The 24,091-nt window shown below is 34.1% G+C and overlaps 3 protein-coding genes across 3 annotated transcripts; 2 read left to right on the top strand and 1 right to left on the bottom strand.

The window, feature by feature from the left end:
* Positions 1 to 242: 242 nt before the first annotated feature.
* On the bottom strand, positions 243 to 4,778 carry LOC109159738 (mannan endo-1,4-beta-mannosidase 5-like). Its single transcript, XM_019307849.1, has 5 exons — positions 4,363 to 4,778; positions 4,029 to 4,223; positions 3,033 to 3,155; positions 1,985 to 2,190; positions 243 to 717 (listed from the first exon to the last, which is right to left on the bottom strand). Exons 1-5 carry the CDS (start codon positions 4,717 to 4,719, stop codon positions 354 to 356), a joined length of 1,245 nt encoding a protein of 414 aa, XP_019163394.1. The 5' UTR covers positions 4,720 to 4,778; the 3' UTR covers positions 243 to 353.
* Positions 4,779 to 15,648: 10,870 nt separating this feature from the next.
* LOC109159876 (mannan endo-1,4-beta-mannosidase 5-like) lies at positions 15,649 to 17,358 on the top strand. The gene is made up of 4 exons (XM_019307985.1): positions 15,649 to 15,945; positions 16,280 to 16,474; positions 16,809 to 16,931; positions 17,323 to 17,358. Exons 1-4 carry the CDS (start codon positions 15,649 to 15,651, stop codon positions 17,356 to 17,358), a joined length of 651 nt encoding a protein of 216 aa, XP_019163530.1.
* Positions 17,359 to 17,457: 99 nt separating this feature from the next.
* On the top strand, positions 17,458 to 21,485 carry LOC109159737 (mannan endo-1,4-beta-mannosidase 1-like). The gene is made up of 6 exons (XM_019307847.1): positions 17,458 to 17,666; positions 18,249 to 18,885; positions 19,195 to 19,389; positions 19,533 to 19,655; positions 20,659 to 20,861; positions 21,052 to 21,485. The coding sequence occupies exons 1-6, from the start codon at positions 17,530 to 17,532 to the stop codon at positions 21,428 to 21,430; spliced, it is 1,674 nt and encodes a 557-aa protein (XP_019163392.1). The 5' UTR covers positions 17,458 to 17,529; the 3' UTR covers positions 21,431 to 21,485.
* The last annotated feature ends 2,606 nt before the right edge of the window (positions 21,486 to 24,091 follow it).

Here is a 24,091-nt window from a genome sequence, read left to right as displayed (position 1 = left end):
TTTTATTATATAAAATATTTAACCATCCGCAAAAAAAAAAAAAAAAAAAAAAAAAAAAAAAACATTTGATAACGAAATTTTTTGACCAAAGAATTACGTATGTATTGAAATGACAAGTCATTTGAATTTGATTCCAACTCAAATTTCAAATTTGAGTCTTCAATTCATGCATGGTTATTTCAAATTTCAAATGATATATATATGCATGCACAGTTTATAAAAATAATAATTATATCCTTTAACATATATTGTTTTAGTTTAAACTCCACATACAGCACCGTGAAATGATATTATGAAAAGATGATGTTTAACATTTGATCTGAGCTCAATTATTTCTGAATAAATTTTGAACACTAAAGAGTGTGGGCTAGTTCCGCCATAGCGTGCGACTGTGAGGACATGACAGCGGCGGTGGAAGGATTTTCCGGCAGGACAATGGAATATCCGTCGTCCCATCTGCCCATGTCTTGTGCCATCAGCTGCCACACCATGCTAGCCGCCATTGTGCCACCGTCCTTGGCCAGCTCGTAAGTTTGCCTGTAAACTTTATTCATGAATGAATCTCGGACGCCGACGCTGAATCCTTCGTCTCTGCTGTTCTTTCCGAATTCTGCTAGCACTAAGGGTTTATTCAGTATTGTCTTTGCATCTTCCCAATGCCTTCTTATCCACTTCTCTACAAATTCCATCCGATCATTTTCACTTTCTCGGGGAAGCCTGTAAACCACTCACATGTTAGACCCCTTTTTTTTTTTGGGTGTGATGAGAAAAACTATTAAGACCTTAACGTTTTTCAATAGTTATGCTGTGCAACCGAATGTACCATGCGCATGGTGCATACGGTTCAAAACGACGTCGTTTTGATTAAAAACGCGCGTCCCACTTAAAAAAAAAAATCAGGTTCGACTCTCAGCAATAGCATTATTGTGGATATATAGTTATGAAATTCTGGATATATAGTTATGAAATTGTGGTTATATAGTTATGAATTTATGGATATTTAGTTCATTCATTGTGGATATTTAGTTCAATCATATATTGTGGATATTTAGTTCATTCATTGTGGATTTTTACTTCATTCATTCATTCATTGTGGATTTTTACTTCATTCATTCATTCATTGTGGATTTTTACTTCATTCATTCACTGTGGATATATAGTTATGAAATTATGGATATATAGTTATGAAATTATGGATATATAGTTATGAAATTGTGGATATTTAGTTCATTCATTGTAGATATTTAGTTCAATCATATATTGTGGATATTTAGTTCATTCATTGTGGATTTTTACTTCATTCATTCATTCATTGTGGATTTTTACTTCATTCATTCATTCATTGTGGATTTTTACTTCATTCATTCACTGTGGATATATAGTTATGAAATTATGGATATATAGTTATGAAATTATGGATATATAGTTATGAAATTGTGGATATATAAAAATGCTATTGTCGGGAATCGAACCTGATTTCTCCTTTAAGTGGGACGCGCGTTTTTTTAACCAAAACGGCGCCGTTTTGCAACCGTATGCACCTTGCAAGGTGCATTCGGTTGCACAGCATAATTTGCGAACGTTTTTACCGGTCTGGTAGGACTCTAACCAGTGATTTGGTTCTATACACTTGTTAGATCAAGCCCTAATAGTGAAGGCCCAACTTACACTTGTTAGATCAAGCCCTAATAGCGAAGGCCCAACTTTATTTAATTTACTGTTCAACAGCTGGATGTTGGACTTGACCTTTACTTTTTTACCGACCATTGTCCAACTGTCCCTTAGCTCCCAGGTGCTAGACTTGGTCTTTATTAGCCTCAGCCCAACAAAAGCCGTAATCAGTTTAAGGGTATGCACGAGTAAACCTCACATTGTGACCATAGCCTCTAAAGGACCACAACAAGTCTATATGGTTATACCCACTCACATTGTTAATTTATGTCAATTTTTTAGAGCAACGTAACGACATGGAGTTGCTGCTTACCATCCAGTAGCGTATAGATGGATGGTGGCGAAGTCAATTTGTTGAACAAGGTGGTTGGTAATGAAATCAGTTCCCAGTAGGTAATTGCCAGGGTTAAATTGCTTCCTATCAGGCACTGAGTTCCCATAAAATCCTTCCATTCCTATCTCCAAAAGGTGTTTGCTATCTATTGACTTCACAAAGCTTGCCATTTCTTCAACCCATGACTGCAGGTATGTTTTTTTTATTCAATCATATAGCAAATATAATGGGTTTACAATTTTAAACAAGTTTAAATTGTGAATCTTGATAATGTTTAGATTCTATATTTATTTATTTATTGTTGGCTAAAATTTCTGATGGTTGATGATATATAATATATTATAAGCATAAATGTACAGTTTAATTATAAAATTCTGACTTTTAGTTGAGGCAAAAAGAGTATTCAAATCACACAACAAATTGAAATGAGAAACTATCTCGGAATGTCCTTGTTTGGCAATCAGCAGTTAGCTCTTCAATATTAGTATATATTTAATATTTTATGCCCTAATTTTTTTTGCTCTCCCTTATGTCCCGTATTTGGTTTCAACCATACCTATACAATTATTTTATTGACAATTATAATCAATCTTGACTATATTATCTTGCATTTGTAAACTTAGAATTGCTTATTTAAATACGCAAATTTAACATTCAATTATCTATGCATGAACAATTCCAATATAATCTTGCGTTGATATACTTTAAAAAAAAAACATTGGACATTATCTCAATTGTGCAATGCGCGTAAAAAACTAGTATATATATATATATATGGAAAAGCAACTGAACTAATTTCATGAGTTTTTAGGTGTGGTAAGTGTTAAAAAAAAAAGTTTATGAATCTCAATGGAGGTTATTAAGTAAGGTGATGGATATGTAATTTAACTTTATTGGACATAGAATAAAGATGCAACTGCATGTTTGGTTAGTTTGACTTTGTTTTTTTTTTAATATTTAGTTAGTGGTTGGTAATGATTTTAATTAGTTTTGAGAAATGCAATAGTGATGATATGATATTGCTCACATTAAAAATATTTCCAGAGTAATTGGCTTGACAACGAGGCTCATTCATTAGTTCCCATGCCATCACGATTGGATCATCTTTGTATGCAATTCCAGTAATTGTGTTTATTCTTGTTACAACTTTCTGCAAAATAATAATAATAATACATGAAAAAATTAAATAAAAGTAAACGCACAAGCCATGAATATTGTTAAGAGTTACTATTCCTTGGAAACACAAAAATATACCAATTAAAGAAATTATATATAAAAGGTGTTACCAAGATTATGTGGTCTAATGCTACCCGAGTTAGACTTCTATTTGGAAGGTTGTGGATTCTCTTTATTGAGATTACAAATTTAATATATTACAGGTTTGAAATGAATAATAGGGGAAAGATAAATTAATATTTAAATGTACTCATTAAATTGGAAAATTTAAAATTTGGGATGACTTATAAGTATTAGCATTTGTCCCACATTAAAAAGCAATGTAGATTTTTTTATTTTTTTATTTTTTAATTTTATTTTATTTATCTAATGGAAGGGGAAACCACAAAGTTTAGCAAGCATGTTTGTAAAAACTTTAAATGTATAGCATAAAAGTTATTTCTCTCCTAATAAAAATTTCAATTACTGAACCACTACTCTATAGGATTATGTAAGGAACTATCGATATAATCGGTGCATGCAATGCATGTTAACCTAAATTTTAATTATGTACCAATATAACTGGTGCATGCCCGCAATGCATGTTAAACTAAACTTTAATAATTTAGTCTCGTGGATTAAACCAAAGTAGCAATAGGAAAAATGTTACTTTTTTCTTTATGTTTTGTAAAATATTTTCTTTATTATGATATGACTTAAAAATTGGGTGTTATGAATTGACTAACCCTACATATTTTTAATTAAACACTAAAATAACTAATAAAATAGTATCACATGAAGAGAAGAAATTAAAAAAAAAAAAAATTATGAGGGTGTGTAATATTACTTAAGACTAAATGAACTTTACCTTGATGTGATTCTTGTAATAACCTTTGGGGACTGGATGATTAAAGAACTCATCGTCATTGTAAACCGGTGCTCCTGCATCCCTAGCCCATTCAACATACTGTGGTTTGCCACCAAAGTCAACCCAATTGTTCACTAAGCTCAATATCAAACGAACCCCATATTTTCTTGCTTCCGAGACCGCAAAATCAAGCCCCTATGATCACCATGCAACGATAAATTATCCATTCAGAAAATCGATTACAAAAAATTGACGTGTTCTATCTCAATTAAAATTTTAACTATACGTTTATATTATATGCTCAACATGTGGGAAAATAGAGCAAATAGTTGACCTTAAAAACACGTTCATCATAAACGCCAGGGGATATTTGTAGTCCGTTGTAGCGTTTTCCGTCGCTAAAAGCCAAGGTCCGGCAGACCGATAAGCCGGCGGCGGAAGCATCCCTGAGCACCTCGGTGACTTTGTGCCTCTCATTGGGCTCACTTGCCACGACCATCAGCCAATATGAGTTGAAGCCGTTGAAAAGAAATGGTGAGCCGTTAAGCTCAAAACGTGCACCGTTTCTTGTAACCCACCCTTCAACTTTTGAGAGTATTGGCTGTCTATAGTTAAAAGCTTGTGTTGTTGAAATAGTTAAAAGCAATAAAAACAGAAAATTGAAGCAACAAGTTTTCATTAAAGAAGCCATTGGCACGAGTGACAAGTGTATGCGAGATTGCTAATGTTGTGGAGAATGGTGTGAGGTAATGGTTTGGAATGTAGGGTTATTTATAGACTTGGGGTTTGAGTGCAAATATTGGAGGGATGGGGTTTAAAGTGAAACAACGCAAAAAGTTAAGGGAGTTAGAGTGTAAAGACTGATCAAGAAATGTAGTAGGGGGGCCGGGGTATGTTTGCCCCTAGCTCGGCTACCAGAGGTGTCGGATGGTGCCCCCGTCCCCGGTTGGGTTGTGGTCCAAAGAGGTGGGTGGTCGTCGGCCACAACTAACAACGATAGGGTGTTGGCCGATGATTGTCGAGGTGTTGACGGGGTGTGATCGGTTGGGTTTTGCAAGTGGCATTTGCACGTGACGGGTAGTCCGGTGGCTTGGCCAGAGACTATGCATGGCAGCTAGGTGGGACACATACGTGGTTGAGAATCCTTATGTATCTTGGTTGACTTGTTCTCTATGATGTTTCACTCGAAATTTAGTATAAAAAAGGGGTTTGTCCGATCCCTTTCAAACATCACCATCAACTCTTTTAAATCAAAATGTAATATTAGGGTTTGATGAGTTACTTATGAGGAAAATTGTAATATTTATAAATGAAAGTGCAATACTTATGAAAAATTCAACTCTTCTCACGGATGAAGATTCGTGGGATGACCTCATGGAAGATTTTTCATTATTAAATTATTTGAAGCTCAAAAGGTGTCTTTAATGATCCATTTATTGTCTAATTTAATCTAATTATTTGATTGTTGGTTAGAATTTCCCACCAACTTTTATAGTGGTAGAAACAGTTCAAAGAATTCTAAATTTCTCACTTTTTTTTTTTTTTTAATGTTTAGAAAATCGTTAGAATTTCGAGATTTTTTCGGTAAATGTTAAAAAGTCTATGAATCTCAATGGAGCTTATTTATTAAGTAAGGTGACGACGTACATGTAATTTAACTTCATTGGGCATTATAATTTAATAAAATGTGAGATATTCGATAAGTTTTCAATAAACATGGTATAAAATGGGTGTTGGTTTGACTTTGTTTTTTAATTCTTCCCAAAATAAGGTTGTTTTTTAAGGATTGACTTTGTTTTTTAATGTTTGTTTGGTATGTGGTTGGTTATGTTTAGGAAAATGCAATAGTGATGATATTACTCACATAAAAAGTATTTTCAGAGTAATCGGCTTGGCAATGAGACTCATTCATTTGTTCTCATGCTATTACGTTGAACAAATTATATCATGGATCAAGATTCACCTCGTATTATGAATACTAGTTTTACACGCGCATTGCACGAACACTGCTGGAAATTATGCAATTTCCGACCACCTGAAAATGATCTTAAATCAAGTCGAAAGCCTTGTTCCGACCACTTTTGGTGTCCGGAAAAACCTTTGTTGCTATTTCCGACCACTTTTTGCTTTCGACTTGATATAAGATCATTTTCAGGTGGTCGTAAATTCCATAATTTCCAGTAGTGTAATGAATTAATGCCTAATGTTTATAATTAATAATTAAATAAACGAAAGTATATCAATGCAAGATTATATATGAAAAGTTCATACATAAGTAATTTAATGTCAAATTTGTTTATTTAAATATGTAACTCATAATATATGAATACAAGATAATATAGGAGATTCATTATAATTGTTGCTAAATTTTTTTTAAAATAGAAATCAATGAATGAATCAACGGTACCAGTCCGTTAGGTGTTTTGCTCGATGTTCATTTAGTTCAACCATTATTGTTGAATAAATTATTATGGATAAAGAAATTCTTAATTTAAAGAATTTAGATGAAGTAGTAAAAAATTAAAAATTTTAAATATAATGTAATACAAAGATATTGGACGGTAGGTAAATATGATGTAACCCAAAGCTCAAAATGCTAAAAAAAAAAGTGTTTGGTTATTCAACAGCTTGGGGCAACAATTTGTGTCCAAACCACTGAAAATACAAAAACTGCAATTTACAATATTTTCACTTAACGTTTTTTAGAATGATTTTCCCAAAACACCTCTATATTAAAAAAAAAAAAAAAAAAAAAGAAGTTAAAACTGTAGAGCCATTTGGACTTCGTAAATAACAATAGTCAGCTTCGCAGGCTCACTACTTGGTGGATGGACAAACTTATTTTTAAATTGGAGCCTTAAAGCTTCTTTTATAGGAGCCTCAAGGCTCCTATGACACTTTTCCCACCGATGTAGGAAAAGTAGCAAAACTAAGAGCAACCCCAATAACGGGATATTGCACAAAGTTTAAGAAATGTTGAGTGAGATGGAGGAAAGAGATGGAAGATAGAGAGAGAGAGGGAGTTGGTCATGCAAAAATAGGGATTTTGCAATCATTGGTGGGACCCAACGAAGAAGGAGACGCGCCTGCCTGGACGCGTAATTTTTTATTTTTTTATTTTTTTTGATTTCAGATTTTAGTTTTTTATTTTTTTTCCTCCCCTCTCATTTCTCTTTTCTAATCACACCTGTAAAATCTCCTCAAAATCTTCACACTATTGAGGATGCCCTAAGGGAGGAACGTTCGGCTCCCCATATGTTTTTTTTTTTAATTTTTTAAAGTTTATTTCTTTTATTAAATTATTATTGTTATTATTTTTAAACAATTATTGTTATTATTATTATTATTACTACTACTACTATTATTATTATTTTTTAAACAATTATTATTATTATTATTATTATTATTATTATTATTATTATTATTATTATTATTATTATTATTATTATTATTATTATTATGTATACCCTTAGGTCATTTTACATGTTAATCTAATCAGCTAATTTTTTCAAGTATCTTTTAACCAACCGTTGATATAATTCGCTGGTCAAATTCGCTAATATATAATCGGCTAACGCTAACCGCTAGCTGCTGATTGTCAAACAAGGACATTGCGAGATAGTTTCCCACTTCAATTTTTTGTGTGATTTGAATATTCTCTTTGTCAACAAATTACTCAAGTAGTTAATATGATTGGCTTAATTATATTTTTTTTTAATTTTTTCATGGTATTAATAAAATACTTGGTAAATAAATATATAGCATTATTTTGTATTATAACTTTGATATTTAATTAAAAAATAGTTCACAAAAAAGATAATGGACAATGTAGTGAATATAATTAATTGATGAATTTGAATGTAAAGAATTTTTACATTGGAGAAAAATAAAGACAATAATTAATGAAATTATTTCTCTTAATTAATTTATTGATAGTGATTTTTTTTTTTTTGAATAAAGACATTGTAGGGACCAACTAATGAAATTAAAAATTTATTTAAATTATTATTTTAAAAATTATTGTAATAATTTTTAAATTAAAAGAACTTTTTAAAAAAATGTGGCCGTCGTTTTTTAATTTTTTATTTTAAGGTTTTTAATTTAAAAATTATTAAAATAATTTTTATAAATAAAAAGTAAATAAATTAGTTGGTCACCGATGATTAGACTGGAAAATTTAACAGCAGGACCAAATGTGATACAAGTTGAATAGTCATGCACCTAATTTGAAAATGTTAATAGTCAAGGACCAAATGTGATACAAATTGAATAGTCATGCACTTAATTTGAAAATTTTAATAGTCAGTGACTAAAACTGATACATGTATTATAGTCTAGGGACTAAAAATAATATTTTCTCATTTCTTTATATATATATTTTTAATTTTTTTTATCATAACCCTTTATTTATATTAATTAAAGGTTATTAGTTACAATAACATTTCTCCTTGCACTTTCCTATATAACCCTTATTTTATTTGAGTATGGATTTTTCAATTAATGGGGTATTCGAAACCCATAGTATGTTCTAAAAACCTATCAACTAAACAATAACAATCACTTTCATACTCATTCTTGTGAGCAAAACCCATCAACCAAACACACCCAAAGTTTGTCATCATTTGAATATCAGATCATACTATGCATATTGCATATAGATCATTTTAATTAAATAATCTGACCTTGATATATAGAGTATACGATAAGCATATGCATATGTAGCATTCCCATATTCAGTGGTAAAGGCATAAAGTAGCATATCAATATAATTTTGAGCAACACAAAATAAAACAAGCACCTCCACAAATCCTATTAAGTCGGAGTATGGGGACTCCCGAGATGAGGTGTTTCACTTTTTGTGGGCAAGAAAATAAAACAAATATTTAGGGTCTGTTTAGGATGAGAACTGATTGTATTATATTTTCTGAACTTAATTACAATGAGATCAGATGATGTGAATATATAGAATAGAGAGTCACAGTGTGACAATGATAAGAAGTAGAGAGTCACAGTGTGACAAGGATAAGAAGTTCTAAACAGACATATACATAGAGTCCTAATACTCCCCCTCAAGCACAGTGTATACTAGTAACCTGTAGCTTGTCCCTTAAGGAAGAAAATCTAGGTCCAGGCAGAGCTTTGGTGAAGATATCATCAAGTTAATCCTTTGTGGAGATGAAGTTGACTTGGATATCGCCCGAAGCTACTCGATCACGAACAAAATGATAATCAATCTCCACATGCTTGGTGCGCGCATGAAAGATTGGATTGGCACTCATATATGTAGCTCCTAGATTATCACACCATAATTTTGGAATGGAAATACCCGGAATCTGTATCTCACGCAATAATGACATAATCCATAGAACCTCAGCACAAACATCTGCAAGAGCTTTGTATTCAGCCTCAGTGGATGACCTGGCAACAGTTCTCTGTTTCTTGCAAACCCATGATATAAGATTACTCCCCAAGAAAACAGCAAAACCACTCGTGGATTTTCGATCGTCAGGACAACCAGCCCAATCAGAATCAGAGAAAGCATGAATGTCTCTAGATGAGCACCGTCGTATGCGTAAACCATGATCAACTGTTCCCTTAACATACCTGAGTACCCGTTTGAGCTGCTCCCAGTGTGATATGGTGGGGGCATGCATATGCTGGCATAACTGATTAACTGCAAAGGATAGGTCAGGTCGTGTGACAGTGAGATATTGCAGTGCTCCAGCTAAACTCCTGTACTGTGTGGGATCATCATATAGATCTGAATTGAAGGGGACAGTTTTCGAGACAGAGATAGGTGTAGAAAGGGGTTTGCATTCAGACATTCCAGCCCGTTTTAAAATATCATTCATATACCGTTGTTGAGATAAAATAATCCCATTGTCACTCTTAACTGTTTCAATACCCAGAAAAAAATTTGGTTCACCAAGATCTCTGATTTTGAATGTAGCAGACAGTTTGGACAAGAGCTGAGACATAATACCTTGATCACTTCCCATTACAAGAATGTCATCCACGTACACCAATAGATAAACCAAAGCAGAGTCTTTAGAGTAATAGAACAGAGAGACATCTGTCTTGGATGCTTGAAAGCCAACCGATAGTAAGAACGTATGTAGTCGATTAAACCAAGCTCTGGGAGCTTGTTTTAACCCATACAGAGATCTTTTTAACAAACAAACATGATTCGGGAAGTTAGCATCAATATAACCAGGGGGTTGCTTCATATAAACTGTTTCAGCCAGATTACCATTCAGAAAAGCATTATGAACATCTAGCTGTTTGATAGACCACCCAGATGATAAAGCTAGAGATAGAAGGAGTCTTACAGTCGTAGGCTTTACCACTGGACTAAAAGTGTCGAAGAAGTCCTGACCTGGAACCTGATTAAAACCTTTCGCAACCAGCCTGGCTTTATGCCTTTCAATAGCACCATCAGTCTTTCTCTTCGTACGAAACACCCATTTACAGCCAATAATATTCATACCTGCAGTGGGTGGAACTAGAGACCATGTGTGGTTATGCAAGAGAGCATTGAATTCTTGGTCCATGGCTTCACGCCACTCAGTATATTTAACAGCTTGAGAGTAACACGTGGGTTCCGTGGGATGCACTTGAGCTGCTAGAGCAAAAAGAGGAGCATCTGCGTTGCTGCGAGTGGCCATAGAGTGAGTACGGACATTGGGCCTGATGGACCGCCCACGTGGACGGCCTCGCCGGCGAGCAACAGGCTCCATAGGATCACCCGACGAGGCAGCCTGTCCAGGAACCACGGCTGGTTCGAATGATGCAGGTAGCGGCGGTTCTGGCAGCTCATCATTGGACACGGCAGGAATAGGTGTGCTGTGACTGAGAACAGATTCCGCCCAAGGTCCAGAAAACGGAGTAGATAGATCCTGCAAAGAAGTTTTAGTAGCAAAGGGGAAAACTTCTTCATCAAATCTGACATGCCTGCATGTGTAAATCTTATTAGTATGTAAGTCCATGCATCTGTACCCCCTAAAGGACTCAGGATAACCTAAGAAGACACATGGAGAAGACCTGTATGACATCTTATGACGATTATATGGTCGAAGATGAGGGTAGCATAAACACCCAAAGACACGAAGAAAAAGATAGGAAGGAGGGGATTTATGTAACAGGAGATGAGGACTGGAGTTATTTAATACAGAAGATGGCATTCTGTTAATTAAATAGACAGCAGTCTCAAAGGCAAAATCCCAAAATTTCAAAGGAACAGAGGCATGAGCTAGAAGAGCCAGACCAGTTTCAACAATGTGACGATGTTTTCGTTCAACACGACCATTCTGTTCATGTGTATAGGCACAGGATTGTCTATGTTGAATTCCTAATTGAACAAACAAAGAATGCAACTTTTTGTACTCAGCACCTAAATCAGACTGAATGGCCTTTATTTTGCAATTAAAGGACCGTTCAACAAGAGTACGAAATTTATCAAAGATGACATAAAGAACAGACTTTAATTTCATAGGAAAGAACCATGTATAACGGGAATAGTCATCCACAAAGATCACAAAATAACGGAAGCCAGAAGTAGATAAAGTGGGCGCAGGACCCCAAATGTCTGTGTAAATAAGATCTAGGACTTGAGAACTAGAGGAAGCAACACGGGGGAGGGGAAAACGGGCAGATTTGCCTAATTGACACGCATTGCATAAAGAATTATGACAACGAATATTATCACGAGACCCACTAACCAAACAAGAACGAAGTATATGGCTAAGAACACGGTTATGAGGATGACCTAGACGATTGTGCCAAGTGGAAGCCGAGGCACGAGCGGAAATAAACGCTGACGGAGACGAACTAGGTAATGAAAGTGTGTATAGTCCCCCCGAACTATTGCCCCGAAGAAGTATTTCCTTGGTATTGATATCTTTTACAACAAAAAAGGAGGGGTGAAACTCAAAAAAGACTTTATTATCGGATGCAAACTTTTGAACAGATAATAAAGAATTAGACAAACGCGGAACGTGAAGTATATCAGACAATGTAAATGATCTAGAAGGGGTATTAAAAGAGGCATGGCCAACATGACTAATAGATAAACCCATACCGTCACCGACACGTAAAGTGTCATCACCAGTGTACTTCTCCGATGTAGAAAGGGCAGCGATGTTCGGAGTTGCATGATTTGTGGCTTCAGTGTCCGGAACCCAAGTATGAGAATTTGACGAGGTTTTAGCAACTAAACCATTCTGAAACACCAAATTAGCCTGAGAACCCGGAGCCCCTGAATATCGCCGAAAACAGTTGACTCCTGTGTGACCGAAACTTTTGCAAATTTGACACGGATCATTATAGCGCCAAAAACAATTGGCTCCCGTGTGACCAAAACGTTTACAAATTTGACACAGATCATCATAGCGCCAAAAACAATTGGCTCCCGTGTGACCAAAACGTTTACAAATTTGACACGGATCATCATAGCCACGTTGCTGACCTCCACGGTAATTAAGGTTGCCATCGCAGCGCTGCATCTTCTTAATTTTATGAATCACAAAACCCTAGCTAACTGATACCAGATGAGAACTGATTGTATTATATTTTCTGAACTTAATTACAATGAGATCAGATGATGTGAATATATAGAATAGAGAGTCACAGTGTGACAATGATAAGAAGTAGAGAGTCACAGTGTGACAAGGATAAGAAGTTCTAAACAGACTCATATACATAGAGTCCTAATATTTAGAAACTTCGAAAAATGACTTCTGTAATATAATATGACATGCAACTAGACTCGACCCGGACCGGTCAAGGCAGTTAAGACGGTCAAACAATAACGGCCAAAGCTGAGCATCAAACGTAGATCGAGCCAATGCATTTAGCAGTTATGACGACTAGAGCACTTATGAAGGAGAGCGCCACCCTTATTAGGAGGTCGTTGCCCGTTCCTATCATTATTGTAACCATTATCATTGTATTGTATAAAAGTCAAGACCCATTTGAGGGGGACACACTCAAAATTTGGACACATGCAACACTTTGTACCAAAATTATTAAACAATTCTACTTTATTATTCTTTCCAAATATACTCTGGCAACATATTTACCGTCAGTGGTGCTTTCATTGAGAGCCTGAGATCAACTCTCAAACATGATGAACACTTCATGTGTCTGATCATACAAGAAGATAGCACGATCTAGATCCCGTGGTTCCCGTGGCCTGCACCACAACGGCAATGCTAGCATGGACGCCTGGCCGACGTACTCACATGACGGCATTGGGACCAACTCAACAATAGCTGTGGTGGAGGACATCAAGGCCCCGGTACACTGGTATGTACCACCTGTGGATCTCCAGGCAACTACCCAGGCCATTTAGTAGGCAGTGGCGACGCTAACTGAATTGGTGGCAGGGATTTGGGGTCAAGTGCTCAAGGCATGCACCCACGCAAAAGGATAAGGTAACAAAACTGATTAAACTAAATTTGTTCTTTTTACAAACTAGCACCAGTAACCCAATTACATATGGGACACTACCAATTAAAAAAAAAAAAAACGGACAAGCAATGAAGACAAAGACAATAACAAACATATCCAAAAACCAAATAACAAAACTTAGAGTAATTTCAACCAAAAGTAGTATATACTACCTAATACCATACCAACTACAATAAATATTTAGATAATTGTTTTTAGAAAAATGCGAATTAAACATTAATTTTAATACCAACTATAATAAATTTTTTCTATATGATATTACATTGATATACTTTAAATTATCTATTTAAATACAGCATTGGGCTTTAAATCAGTTGCACAATGCTGTGAAACTAGTAGTATAATAAGAATCATATATTACCAAACAATATACATTAATTAGTATTGAAAGTTAGTATTAATTAATTATTATATTATTTGTTTATCATTGTAATTTTGATAGTATGTGATTTAGTACGTCTTTGGATCTACTCACGGATTGCACGCAACTTTAGAATGCTATACGACAGGAGTCAACGATTATAATGTCGTATGTTGGGGTTGTAGTGGACGAATGTAGGTCTTTAATGACTTCTTTTACTTATTGTTCATTAAATTATGTTACTAGGCATGTTAATTCACATGCACATGTTTTAACTTCTTTAGCCTTCTCTCAGGACCAGTTTATGTATTGGGATTCAATCCCTCATGACTCAATTGCAGTTTTGCTTCATTAATACAATCATTTATTGGTTGATTTTCAAAAAAAGGAAGTTATTTTTTTGATTTTTTTTATATTAATATTTTAATATATATCCAAGTTATAAACTACCTTATTGAATTGAATTTAAAATTACAGTATGTTATTATTATTCCAATGCCATGGAATCCATTTATGTTAGTGATATGATATTTTAAATATTTTTATTTTAGCATATTATTAATTAGTGATTTGAAAATCACCATATACTCTAACTCTAGTCATGTTAGCATATTTAAGTATTTAACCCTTTAACTAATGATATTAATAATTTTACTTAATTATTCTATTTTGTAACAGTACAAAGGTTAAATTGATCAAATTTATAATATAAAAATTACTAAATTAGATTAAACATTTTTCAATAGCATAAAAACTAATTGAGTATGTATACCTATTAAATATTATTGACCATACTGAACTCTCTCCCATTCTTATCAACTGAAAGAGAGGTTGAGGTATGGTGTCTGCAACCAAAACTCCTTGCCGCCGTCGTCATAATCCTTATCCAATTTGCAACCAAAACACCTTTCATAAATGCTCAAACTGACATTTTTAGTTCTCAACGTAACGGAAATAACTGCTCTTTTAATTTCTATACTCAACACCCCATAAAATCTTGTTGCTTTTTGTTTTTAATTTGTTGTTTATATAGTTTTTTTTTTCTTTTAATTTCTTGCTCAAAACAATAACTATGCAATATAATTTTATAACAGTATTAATATATTAACTAATAATAACTACATTATACTTCACCATCCTTCAAGCATCAATACAAATTATGGAAAGTGACAATGATTATTTTATAATCGTAAACACGTACACCAGTAAAGTGATGATAAGCATTCAAACTCAATAAAACTCGTCCAAAAACAGTAGTTCAGTACGTAAAAGAACATATCAAATTCAAATACCACTACACAATATTTTATTGTTTACCCTTTGAAAAGCCAACGTTCTCAAGGGCATGTACTATGGATAATTCCTTCATATGGACCTCTTTCACTTTTAGCCTCCGATAGCCCCTTTTTAAAGTAGTCATTTTTGTCACACATTGATCTTTAAAAAAAACACACACACAATAAGTACTCAAACGCAAAATAAAAACTCTTTTAAAAAACTAGCTTAGTCCAATAAGTGAGAGAATCCATTAATTAAGCATAAGTATCATTGCATAATAACTAATATACAATCCAATTATATAATTCATAAAGACAAAAAAGCTTACGAAGAATTTTAGCTAGCACGCACAAGCAAACCACCCTAACATTCTATTTTTAGTAAATTACTTCTAACTATCTTCCATCCTAAAATACTATAAATAACCCTAAAATCCAACCAATCAGCTCACACCTTCTGATCGATCTTCAAAACATTAGCAATCTCAAACACACGTACTTCTCACTCGTGCCAATGGCTTCTTTCATGAAAGCTACTACACAGCCAAAAATATCAGAAGTTGAAGGATGGGTTACAATAAAGGATGCACATTTCGAGCTCAACGGTTCACCATTTCTTTTCAACGGCTTCAACTCATATTGGCTGATGCACGTTGCGAGTGACCCCAACGAGAGGCACAAAGTCACCGAGGTGCTCAGGGATGCCTCAGCCGCCGGCCTATCGGTGTGCCGGACTTGGGCTTTTAGCGACGGAAACCGCTACAATGGACTGCAAATATCTCCTGGCGTTTATGACGAACGTGTTTTTCAGGTTAACTTTTTGCTATATTCACGGCTGGAAATTATGAAATTTCCGACCACCTGATCTTAAATCAAGTCGAAAGCCTTGTTCCAACAGCTTTTGGTATTCAGAAAAACCTTTATTGCTATTTTCGACCACTTTTTGCTTTCAACTTATTTAAGATCACTTTCAGTTGGTCGGAAATTTCATAATTTTCAGCAATGATTTTCCACTTGGTTGACATTCTATTTTGTAATTTTTTTCTGAATTTGTAGAATTGAAGTATGTGTTCTGTCTCACCTAAAAATCTAAATTGATAGTCAGGACTATATGTTTAATATTTATATTTATAATGGTATCCTAGGGGCTTGATTTTGTGGTCTCGGAAGCAAGAAAATATGGGATTCGCTTGATATTAAGCTTCGTGAACAATTGGAATGACTTTGGAGGCAAAGCACAATATGTACAATGGGCTAGAGATTCAGGAGCACAGGTTAACAATGACGATGATTTCTTTACTCAATCTGTCCCCAAAGATTATTACAAGAACCACATCAAGGTAAAATAATCCATTAAGTCTAACTAACTCATGAGACTAAATTATTATAATTTATATTAGAATGCATGCATGCAAAAATGCATTATTGGTACGAAATCATATAAAATAGTGAGTTACATATTTTTTTTAATCAAATTAAACTTTAGCCTCTTAAAATATACTCCGTATTATCTAATAACTAGCTTCCATAATTTTTTTAAATGATGAATAGACAAAATGCTTGCTTTGAATAGTAACTCTAACATGCATGGCTTGTACGTGTATTTATTTTTATTTTTATTTTATAATTTTTGTTTAAATTTTGCATGTATTTATTATTATTATTATTTTGCAGAAAATTATAACAAGAAACAACACAATTACTGGAGTTGCATACAAGGATGATCCAACCGTGATGGCATGGGAACTAATGAATGAGCCTCGCTGCCAAGCCGATTACTCTGGAAATACTCTTAATGTGAGCAATATATATCATCACTATTGCATTTCCCACAACATAACCAACCACCAAACAAACATTTTATGGGAAAAAAAGTCAAACCAACAGAAAAGTTGACAAATATCGTCTCTCATTTTTTTTATTTTTTATTTTTTGTAATTATAATGTTAGAAAAACTTAAATTGGACCATGGTCCACTGTGAATCATTGATATAAAGTATATTTTTAATATATTAAAAGTTTATTTTTAATACATTGAATATACATTTTCTGAAAGTTTATTATTTGTGTACTGAAAGTTCATTATTAGTACTACTAAATAATAAATCTTCAATATGTATACAAATTAAATAATAAACTTTTAATATACTCTATGTATTAAAAATAAACATTTATTTATGTGGCACAGTATAATTTGCCTTACTCTAATAGGAGTAATACGTAATGAGATTCATCACAAACGTGTATACTACTCTAGTAGTTTGTTTAACATTATAAATCCATGTATTATATATACATTTGATTAAAAAACCGGACGGCCGGGCTGCAGGCATGGGTTCAAGAAATTGCAAGCTTTGTGAAGTCAATAGACAGCAAACACCTGTTGGAGATAGGAATGGAGGGATTTTATGGAGACTCAGTGCCTGACAGGAAGCAGTTCAACCCTGGTTATGAAGTGGGAACTGATTTCATTAGCAACCACCTTATTCATGAGATTGACTTCGCCTCCATCCATGTATATGCTGATCAATGGTAAGCAATTCAACACCATATCTATCTTTGCAAGCTCAAAGCTACGCTTGATGCATATAAATTAACATGTATGTTGGGCGGAGGTCGATGAAGGCCTAGTCTAGCACCTGGTGGCTGGGATTGTTGGGCAGAGGCCCTAGTCTAGCACCTGGTGGGTGGGATTGTAGGGCTGAGGCTGGTAAAGGCCTAATCTAGCATCTGTGTTTGGGGATTGTTGGGCGAAGGCTTGTAAAGGCCCAATCTAGCATATGGTAGCTAGGGATTGTTGGGCCGAGCCCGGTAAAGGCTTAATCTAGCACCTGGTGGCTGGGATTGTTAGGCGGAGGCCAATAAAGGTCTAGTCTAGCACCTGTTGGCTGCTGGGATTGTTGGGCGGTGGCCTGTAAAGGCCTAATCTATCACCTGTGACTGGGAATTGTTGGACGGAGGCAAATAAAGGGTTTAAAAGACCAAGTTCAGTATCCAGCTTATCGAAAATGTGACGGCTGTTTATAAGAAAAAAGTTGCTTTTTCACTACTAGCTATAGTTTTTGGCTTAAATGGTAAGCGTTGATCCTAACAATATATGTGAATGATTTACAGGGTTTCCGGGAAAAGTGAGGATGTTCAGATGGAATTTCTAGAGAAGTGGATAACAAGCCATTGGCAAGATGCAAAGACTGTGCTTAAGAAGCCCATAGTGCTTGCAGAATTCGGAAAGTCAAGCCGGGACGGAGGAGCGTTCACCGTCGGCGTCCGAGATTCTTTCATGGCTACGGTTTACGGCCAGACTTACAACCTCGCCAAGGACGGCGGCGTAATGGCGGGGACCATAGTGTGGCAGATCATGGCACAAGACATGGGCGGATGGGACGACGGGTACTCCATCGTCCTGCCGGAAAATCCTTCCACCGCCGCTGTCCTTTCCTCCCAGTCGCACGCCATGGCGGAGCTATCCCACTCTCTAACCCACCAAAGGCTGCCCAGGGTGGATGGCTGGATTACCAGAAACACTGACCGTTTCGAGCTCAACGGCTCGCCGTTTCTTTTCAACGGTTTCAATTCGTACTGGCTGATGCATGTGGCGAGTGACGCCGATCAGAGGGACAAAGTCACGGAGGTGCTGAAACAAGCTTCCGCCGCCGGCCTCTCCGTTTGCCGGACTTGGGCCTTCAGTGACGGCAACCAATACAACGCCTTACAAACCTCTCCCGGCGTTTATGACGAATGTGTTTTTCAGGTTCATTATATTTTTAAACATATTTTCTTAGTAATCAGAGAAATCTGCAATCACTATCAAAAAGTATATATATAGTGGGTAAATCCCGTCTATTCAAAAAGGCCAATAGGCCACTTTCACTAAGAATAGAACTAGTAACTCTGTGGTTACTAAATTAAAAGTCTGGCTGGTTTTCAAAAAAAAATTTAACAGCCCGACCAATTTAGTTGAAATTGTTTAATAACTTAACCAGTTGTTTTAATTTGTCCTTTTGATAATTCTAAAAAATATATTTGTGACAAATATTACAATTATACTATGTATATGTAGGGACTTGATTTTGTGATTTCGGAAGCAAGAACATATGGGATTCACTTAATATTAAGCTTTGTGAACAATTGGAATGACTTTGGAGGCAAAGCACAATATGCAAACTGGGCAAGAGATTCAGGCGTACAAATCGATAGCGAAGATGACTTCTACACTAATCCTGTTCTCATAGGCTATTACAAGAACCATATCAAGGTACGTACGTAATTAATTAAACATAAAACGTTACTATAACACGATATATATGTGTCTTACTTACAATAATATTTGTTGATAAATTAAACACTTCATATTTCAATAAATTTTCTTACGAATTTTTTCATATATAAATATTGCAGAAAATTATAACGAGAGTGAATACAGTTACTGGAACAGCGTACAAGGATGATCCAATCATCATGGCATGGGAACTAATGAATGAACCTCGTTGCCAGAAAGATTATTCTGGAAAAACCCTTAACGTGAGTACATTGTCGTCTCTTTCAATTTTTTTTTTCTAATTTTTTTTTTCTTGTAGAGATGAACGAACGGCCCCACGGCTGCCAGCATGCAACACTAAATTAAAATGTACTCTCTAATTAATATTTAATGTGCGAGAGTACGACTGCGATTAAATTTATATTTTGAAAAGTTTGCGTATATATATTCACAACCTCACATGAATTAATTGATATATAGTATGAGTTCCATCTAATCAATAACAATTACTTGCCCACATCAATATATAACAGTACAATTACATGCCGCACTATTAGGCGATAGATCTTCAAGCATATAAAAAAATAAAAATAAAAGACTTGTCGCTACTTGTGTATTTAATAACTAATTGCTGTCCGCATGAGCAGCTCAACTGGTCATAGGGGTGAAGTTTGGGAAGAATAACTAATTGCTAAATCATTTAATTTGTTAGAAAATGTTATTTGCATCCAAATTTATTTTGGCCCTGTTTGGTAAAATAGTTAGCTTATCAAACCAATTTTGCCTTGTTTGAGTACTATTAGTTGTTTGACTTGGTTAAACAACCAATATAAGTGTTTGATTAATTAGCTTTTGTAACAGTTTATTGTTTCAAAAGACTAAATTCAAAAAACTGCTCAAAACAGCTTTTTCGATTAACTTTTTGAGAAAGCTATTTTACATATAATCATCTATCAACTAACAGCTGATTTACCAAACATCTTTCTATAATCAATCAATATTATCAACTAATCAAACATATTAATCCAATCAGCTAACAGTTATCAGTCAACATCTATTTACCAAGCACCTCATTCATCTAGGGTCTTAATTCTAAACTAAATTAACTTAATATGGAAAATGTTTTAACGGTTAACTGAACCAAGATTTTTATTTATGAATTAATTGAAACTTTTTCCCAATTAATTAGTTAGTAAACCTCTGTATCGAAATATTTCAGTAAAATTTTAAATCCTTAAAGTTTTTAAATCAATATTTTTGTAATAGGGATGGGTTCAAGAAATTGCAAGTTACGTGAAATCATTGGACAACAAGCACCTATTGGAGATAGGAATGGAAGGGTTTTATGGAGATTCAGAGCCTGATAGGGAGAAATTCAACCCTGGATACCAAGTGGGAACTGATTTCATTAGTAACCATCTTGTTCCTGAAATTGACTTTGCCACCATCCATGCATACACTGATCAATGGTAAAGTCTATCTTCTTTAATTGCAACCAAAATGACTCAATTACATTTTTGGGCAGAGGCCCGTGAAAGGTCAAATCCAGCATTTTGATCTGTTTTTCGAAAATATAGTGGTATATAAAAAAAAAATTACGTTTTTACCCTTCTGGCGTAGTGATAAGCGTTCGATCCTAACAGTAAATTTTGTCTTTAGGGTGTCTGGGAAAAGTGACGATGAACAAATGGAATTCATGGAGAATTGGATGAGGAGCCACTGGGAAGATGCAAAGACTGTAGTGAAGAAGCCATTGGTGTTGGCCGAATTCGGCAAGTCTAGCCGAGACGGAGGATTTAGCATCGCCGTTCGCGACTCTTTCTTAACGACGGTTTACAAGGACACATATGACTTGGCAAAGGCCGGCGGGACGATGGCGGGGAGTATGGTGTGGCAGCTAATGGCACACGACATGGGTGGGTGGGACGACGGATATTCCATCGTCTTGCCGGAGAATCCGTCGACCGCCGGCGTGATTTCCGGCCAGTCGCAAGCCATGAAGGACTTAGCTGGTGACTTGCCTCACTATGAAGCCTAGAGGAAGTACGTCGAAGTTCCATTAATAAGACAACACCCAATAAGGCAATAAATGTATGCTAATTAAATAAAATTAATAAAATCATGTTTTAGAATTATTTGTCTTTTAATTAATTACTATCCCAAATTAAATAGACATCTACTATTTTTAATCATTATTATGTAATAGAAAAGAGAAAAAAAATTAACAAATAAACTCTCAAATTATTTTAAAAGTTCAGTTGCACCATTGAATTAGAAAAAGTTTCATATAAACCTTCAAACTTATTAAAAAAAAAAAAACAACAAATGACCCTTTCACCCAATAACAAAATGTAAAACAAATGACCCTTTCACTCAAAAAAAAAAAAGTGTATTATGTATCATGCATATAATCAAATAGAAATTATATTATGTAATAATTTGAAATAAAATAATTTTTATTCAAGGAATCACCTTAAAACCTTTCTGTGTCCTAAAAATGATCTTACATTGTAAACTCTTGGATTATGGAAGGTTTTGACTTTTGAGGAATTGATAAAAGAAGAAAAAAAAAGTCAAAGACTCAACTGTTATATCATGGACCATGGTTCATCTTGCATTGTGTACCCTAATCCAAAACAATATTTATATTATTCTTCCCACCCTAACCCTAAGGGACAATATTCATATTATGTGTCTATTGGTAATATATTATGTGTCTTTTGTTAATAAATTGTGTACCTATTACAATTAACATATTATGTATTTACAGTTAACATATTTTAAGATATTATGTATCTTTAATTTATATGTTAATTGCATTCACATAGTCTGAATAACATTTTGAACTAGAATCCACAATGCAAGGTGGATCTTAGTACATAGAATAACTTGTCAAAAAACTTCAATCGTTATGCTGTGGAACCATGTTCACCGTGCAAGGTGGACACAGTTCTATGTTCATAATTATTGAATTATATGTTCATAATTATAAAGCTATATCTACTATCTACTATACTAATAAGAGCCCAAGAGAGTTAGGTCTATAATGGGTAGAAAAAATGGCGGTCACAGATTTTAATCAAATGAATGGCTCAGATTGATTAAAAGATTGATCAGATTTAAATTTTACACTAAAATTTCCTAAAATACCCACACACCGTTACTAATTCCGTTAAACTTTTAAGAATTGCCGTTAGTTCACCGTTAACTTACTCATTGATTTCAATAAAAAAAAAAGGTCTTAGGTTCGAACCTCATCCCAATCAAAGTTGGCATAATTAGTACTCTATTTTACCCTTATTAAATTATATAAATAATAATTTAGTAGTTACAACAAAAAATAATACATATGCATTTCTTTAATTTAGAATTATGTGTCCACAATGTCTTTATTCAAAAAAAAAATATTCATTATCAATAAATTAAATAAGATAAATAATTTTATTAGTTATATTGTCTTTAGTTTTCTTCAATATAAAAATTCTTTATATTCAAATTTATTAATTGATTATATTCGCTACATTGTCCTTACAATGTCTTTATTCAGTGAAAAAAAATTTATTAATTATCAATAAATTAATTAAAAGAAATATTTTCATTAGTTATATTATCTTTATTTTTCTCAAATGTAAAATTTTTTACATTCAAATTCATCAATTGATTATATTCACTACATTATCTATTATCTTTTTTTGTGCACTATTTTTCTAATTAAATATCAAAGTTATAACATAAAATAATGCTATATATTTATTTATCAAGTATTTTATTAATACCATGAAAAAATTAAAAAAATATAATTAATAAAGCCAACCATGTTAACTACTTTTGAGAGATTTTGTGACAAAGAGAGTATTCAAATCACACAACAAATTGAAGTGAGAACTACCTCGCAATGTCCTTGTTTGACAATCAGCAGTCAGCTGTTAGCATTAACGGATTATACTAGCGGATTTGACCAGCGAATTTATTTAATTATTAACATTGGGTAGAAAAAATGACCGCCAAATTATTAAATCAAATGAATGGTTCATATTGTTCAGGCCAGGTTTTAATTTTTTTCTTTTAAGATTTTCTAATTTATCCTTAATTATATGATTATCCATTTAACTTTTTCGTTAATTCACCGTTAGTATAATTCTAATATTAAAGTCTAATATAGAATTATAACTACACCATTAATTTAATTCTAATATTAAAGTCTTAATAGAACTTAACCACAAATCCTAATGTCGGAATCTCCTCAAACAATATTAGTATATATTTAATATTTTATGCCCTAATTTTTATTTGTTCTCCCTTATGTCCCGTATTTGGTTTCAACCATACCTATACAATTATTTTAGTGACAATTATAATCAATATTGACTATATTATCTTGCATTTGTAAACTTAGAATTACCTATTTAAACCGCACGAGCTTAGCTCAATGGTGTAGTGTGTAGTATTTCGGAGAAGAGACCAAGGTTTGAACCTCGGCGGCGGCAATGCAGGAATTATGTCCAAAGTGGGTCTGCTAAACCATTGAGTCACCGTGATTTACAACTTCCCACAATGCTCTGCCGGGTCGGAGTGTGGGGGGCCCTTGGGGTTGGGGACTCAACCTTTGGGAGAAGAATTACCTATTTAAATACGCAAATTCAACTTTCAATTATCTATGCACGAACAATTTCAATATAATCTTGCCTTAATATACTTT

This window comes from Ipomoea nil, unplaced genomic scaffold (genome assembly GCF_001879475.1).
Source record: "Ipomoea nil cultivar Tokyo-kokei standard unplaced genomic scaffold, Asagao_1.1 scaffold2845, whole genome shotgun sequence".
Lineage (NCBI taxonomy): Eukaryota > Viridiplantae > Streptophyta > Magnoliopsida > Solanales > Convolvulaceae > Ipomoea > Ipomoea nil.
Note: the sequence above shows the minus strand (reverse complement) of the source record. Positions and strands in the feature narration are given on the sequence as shown.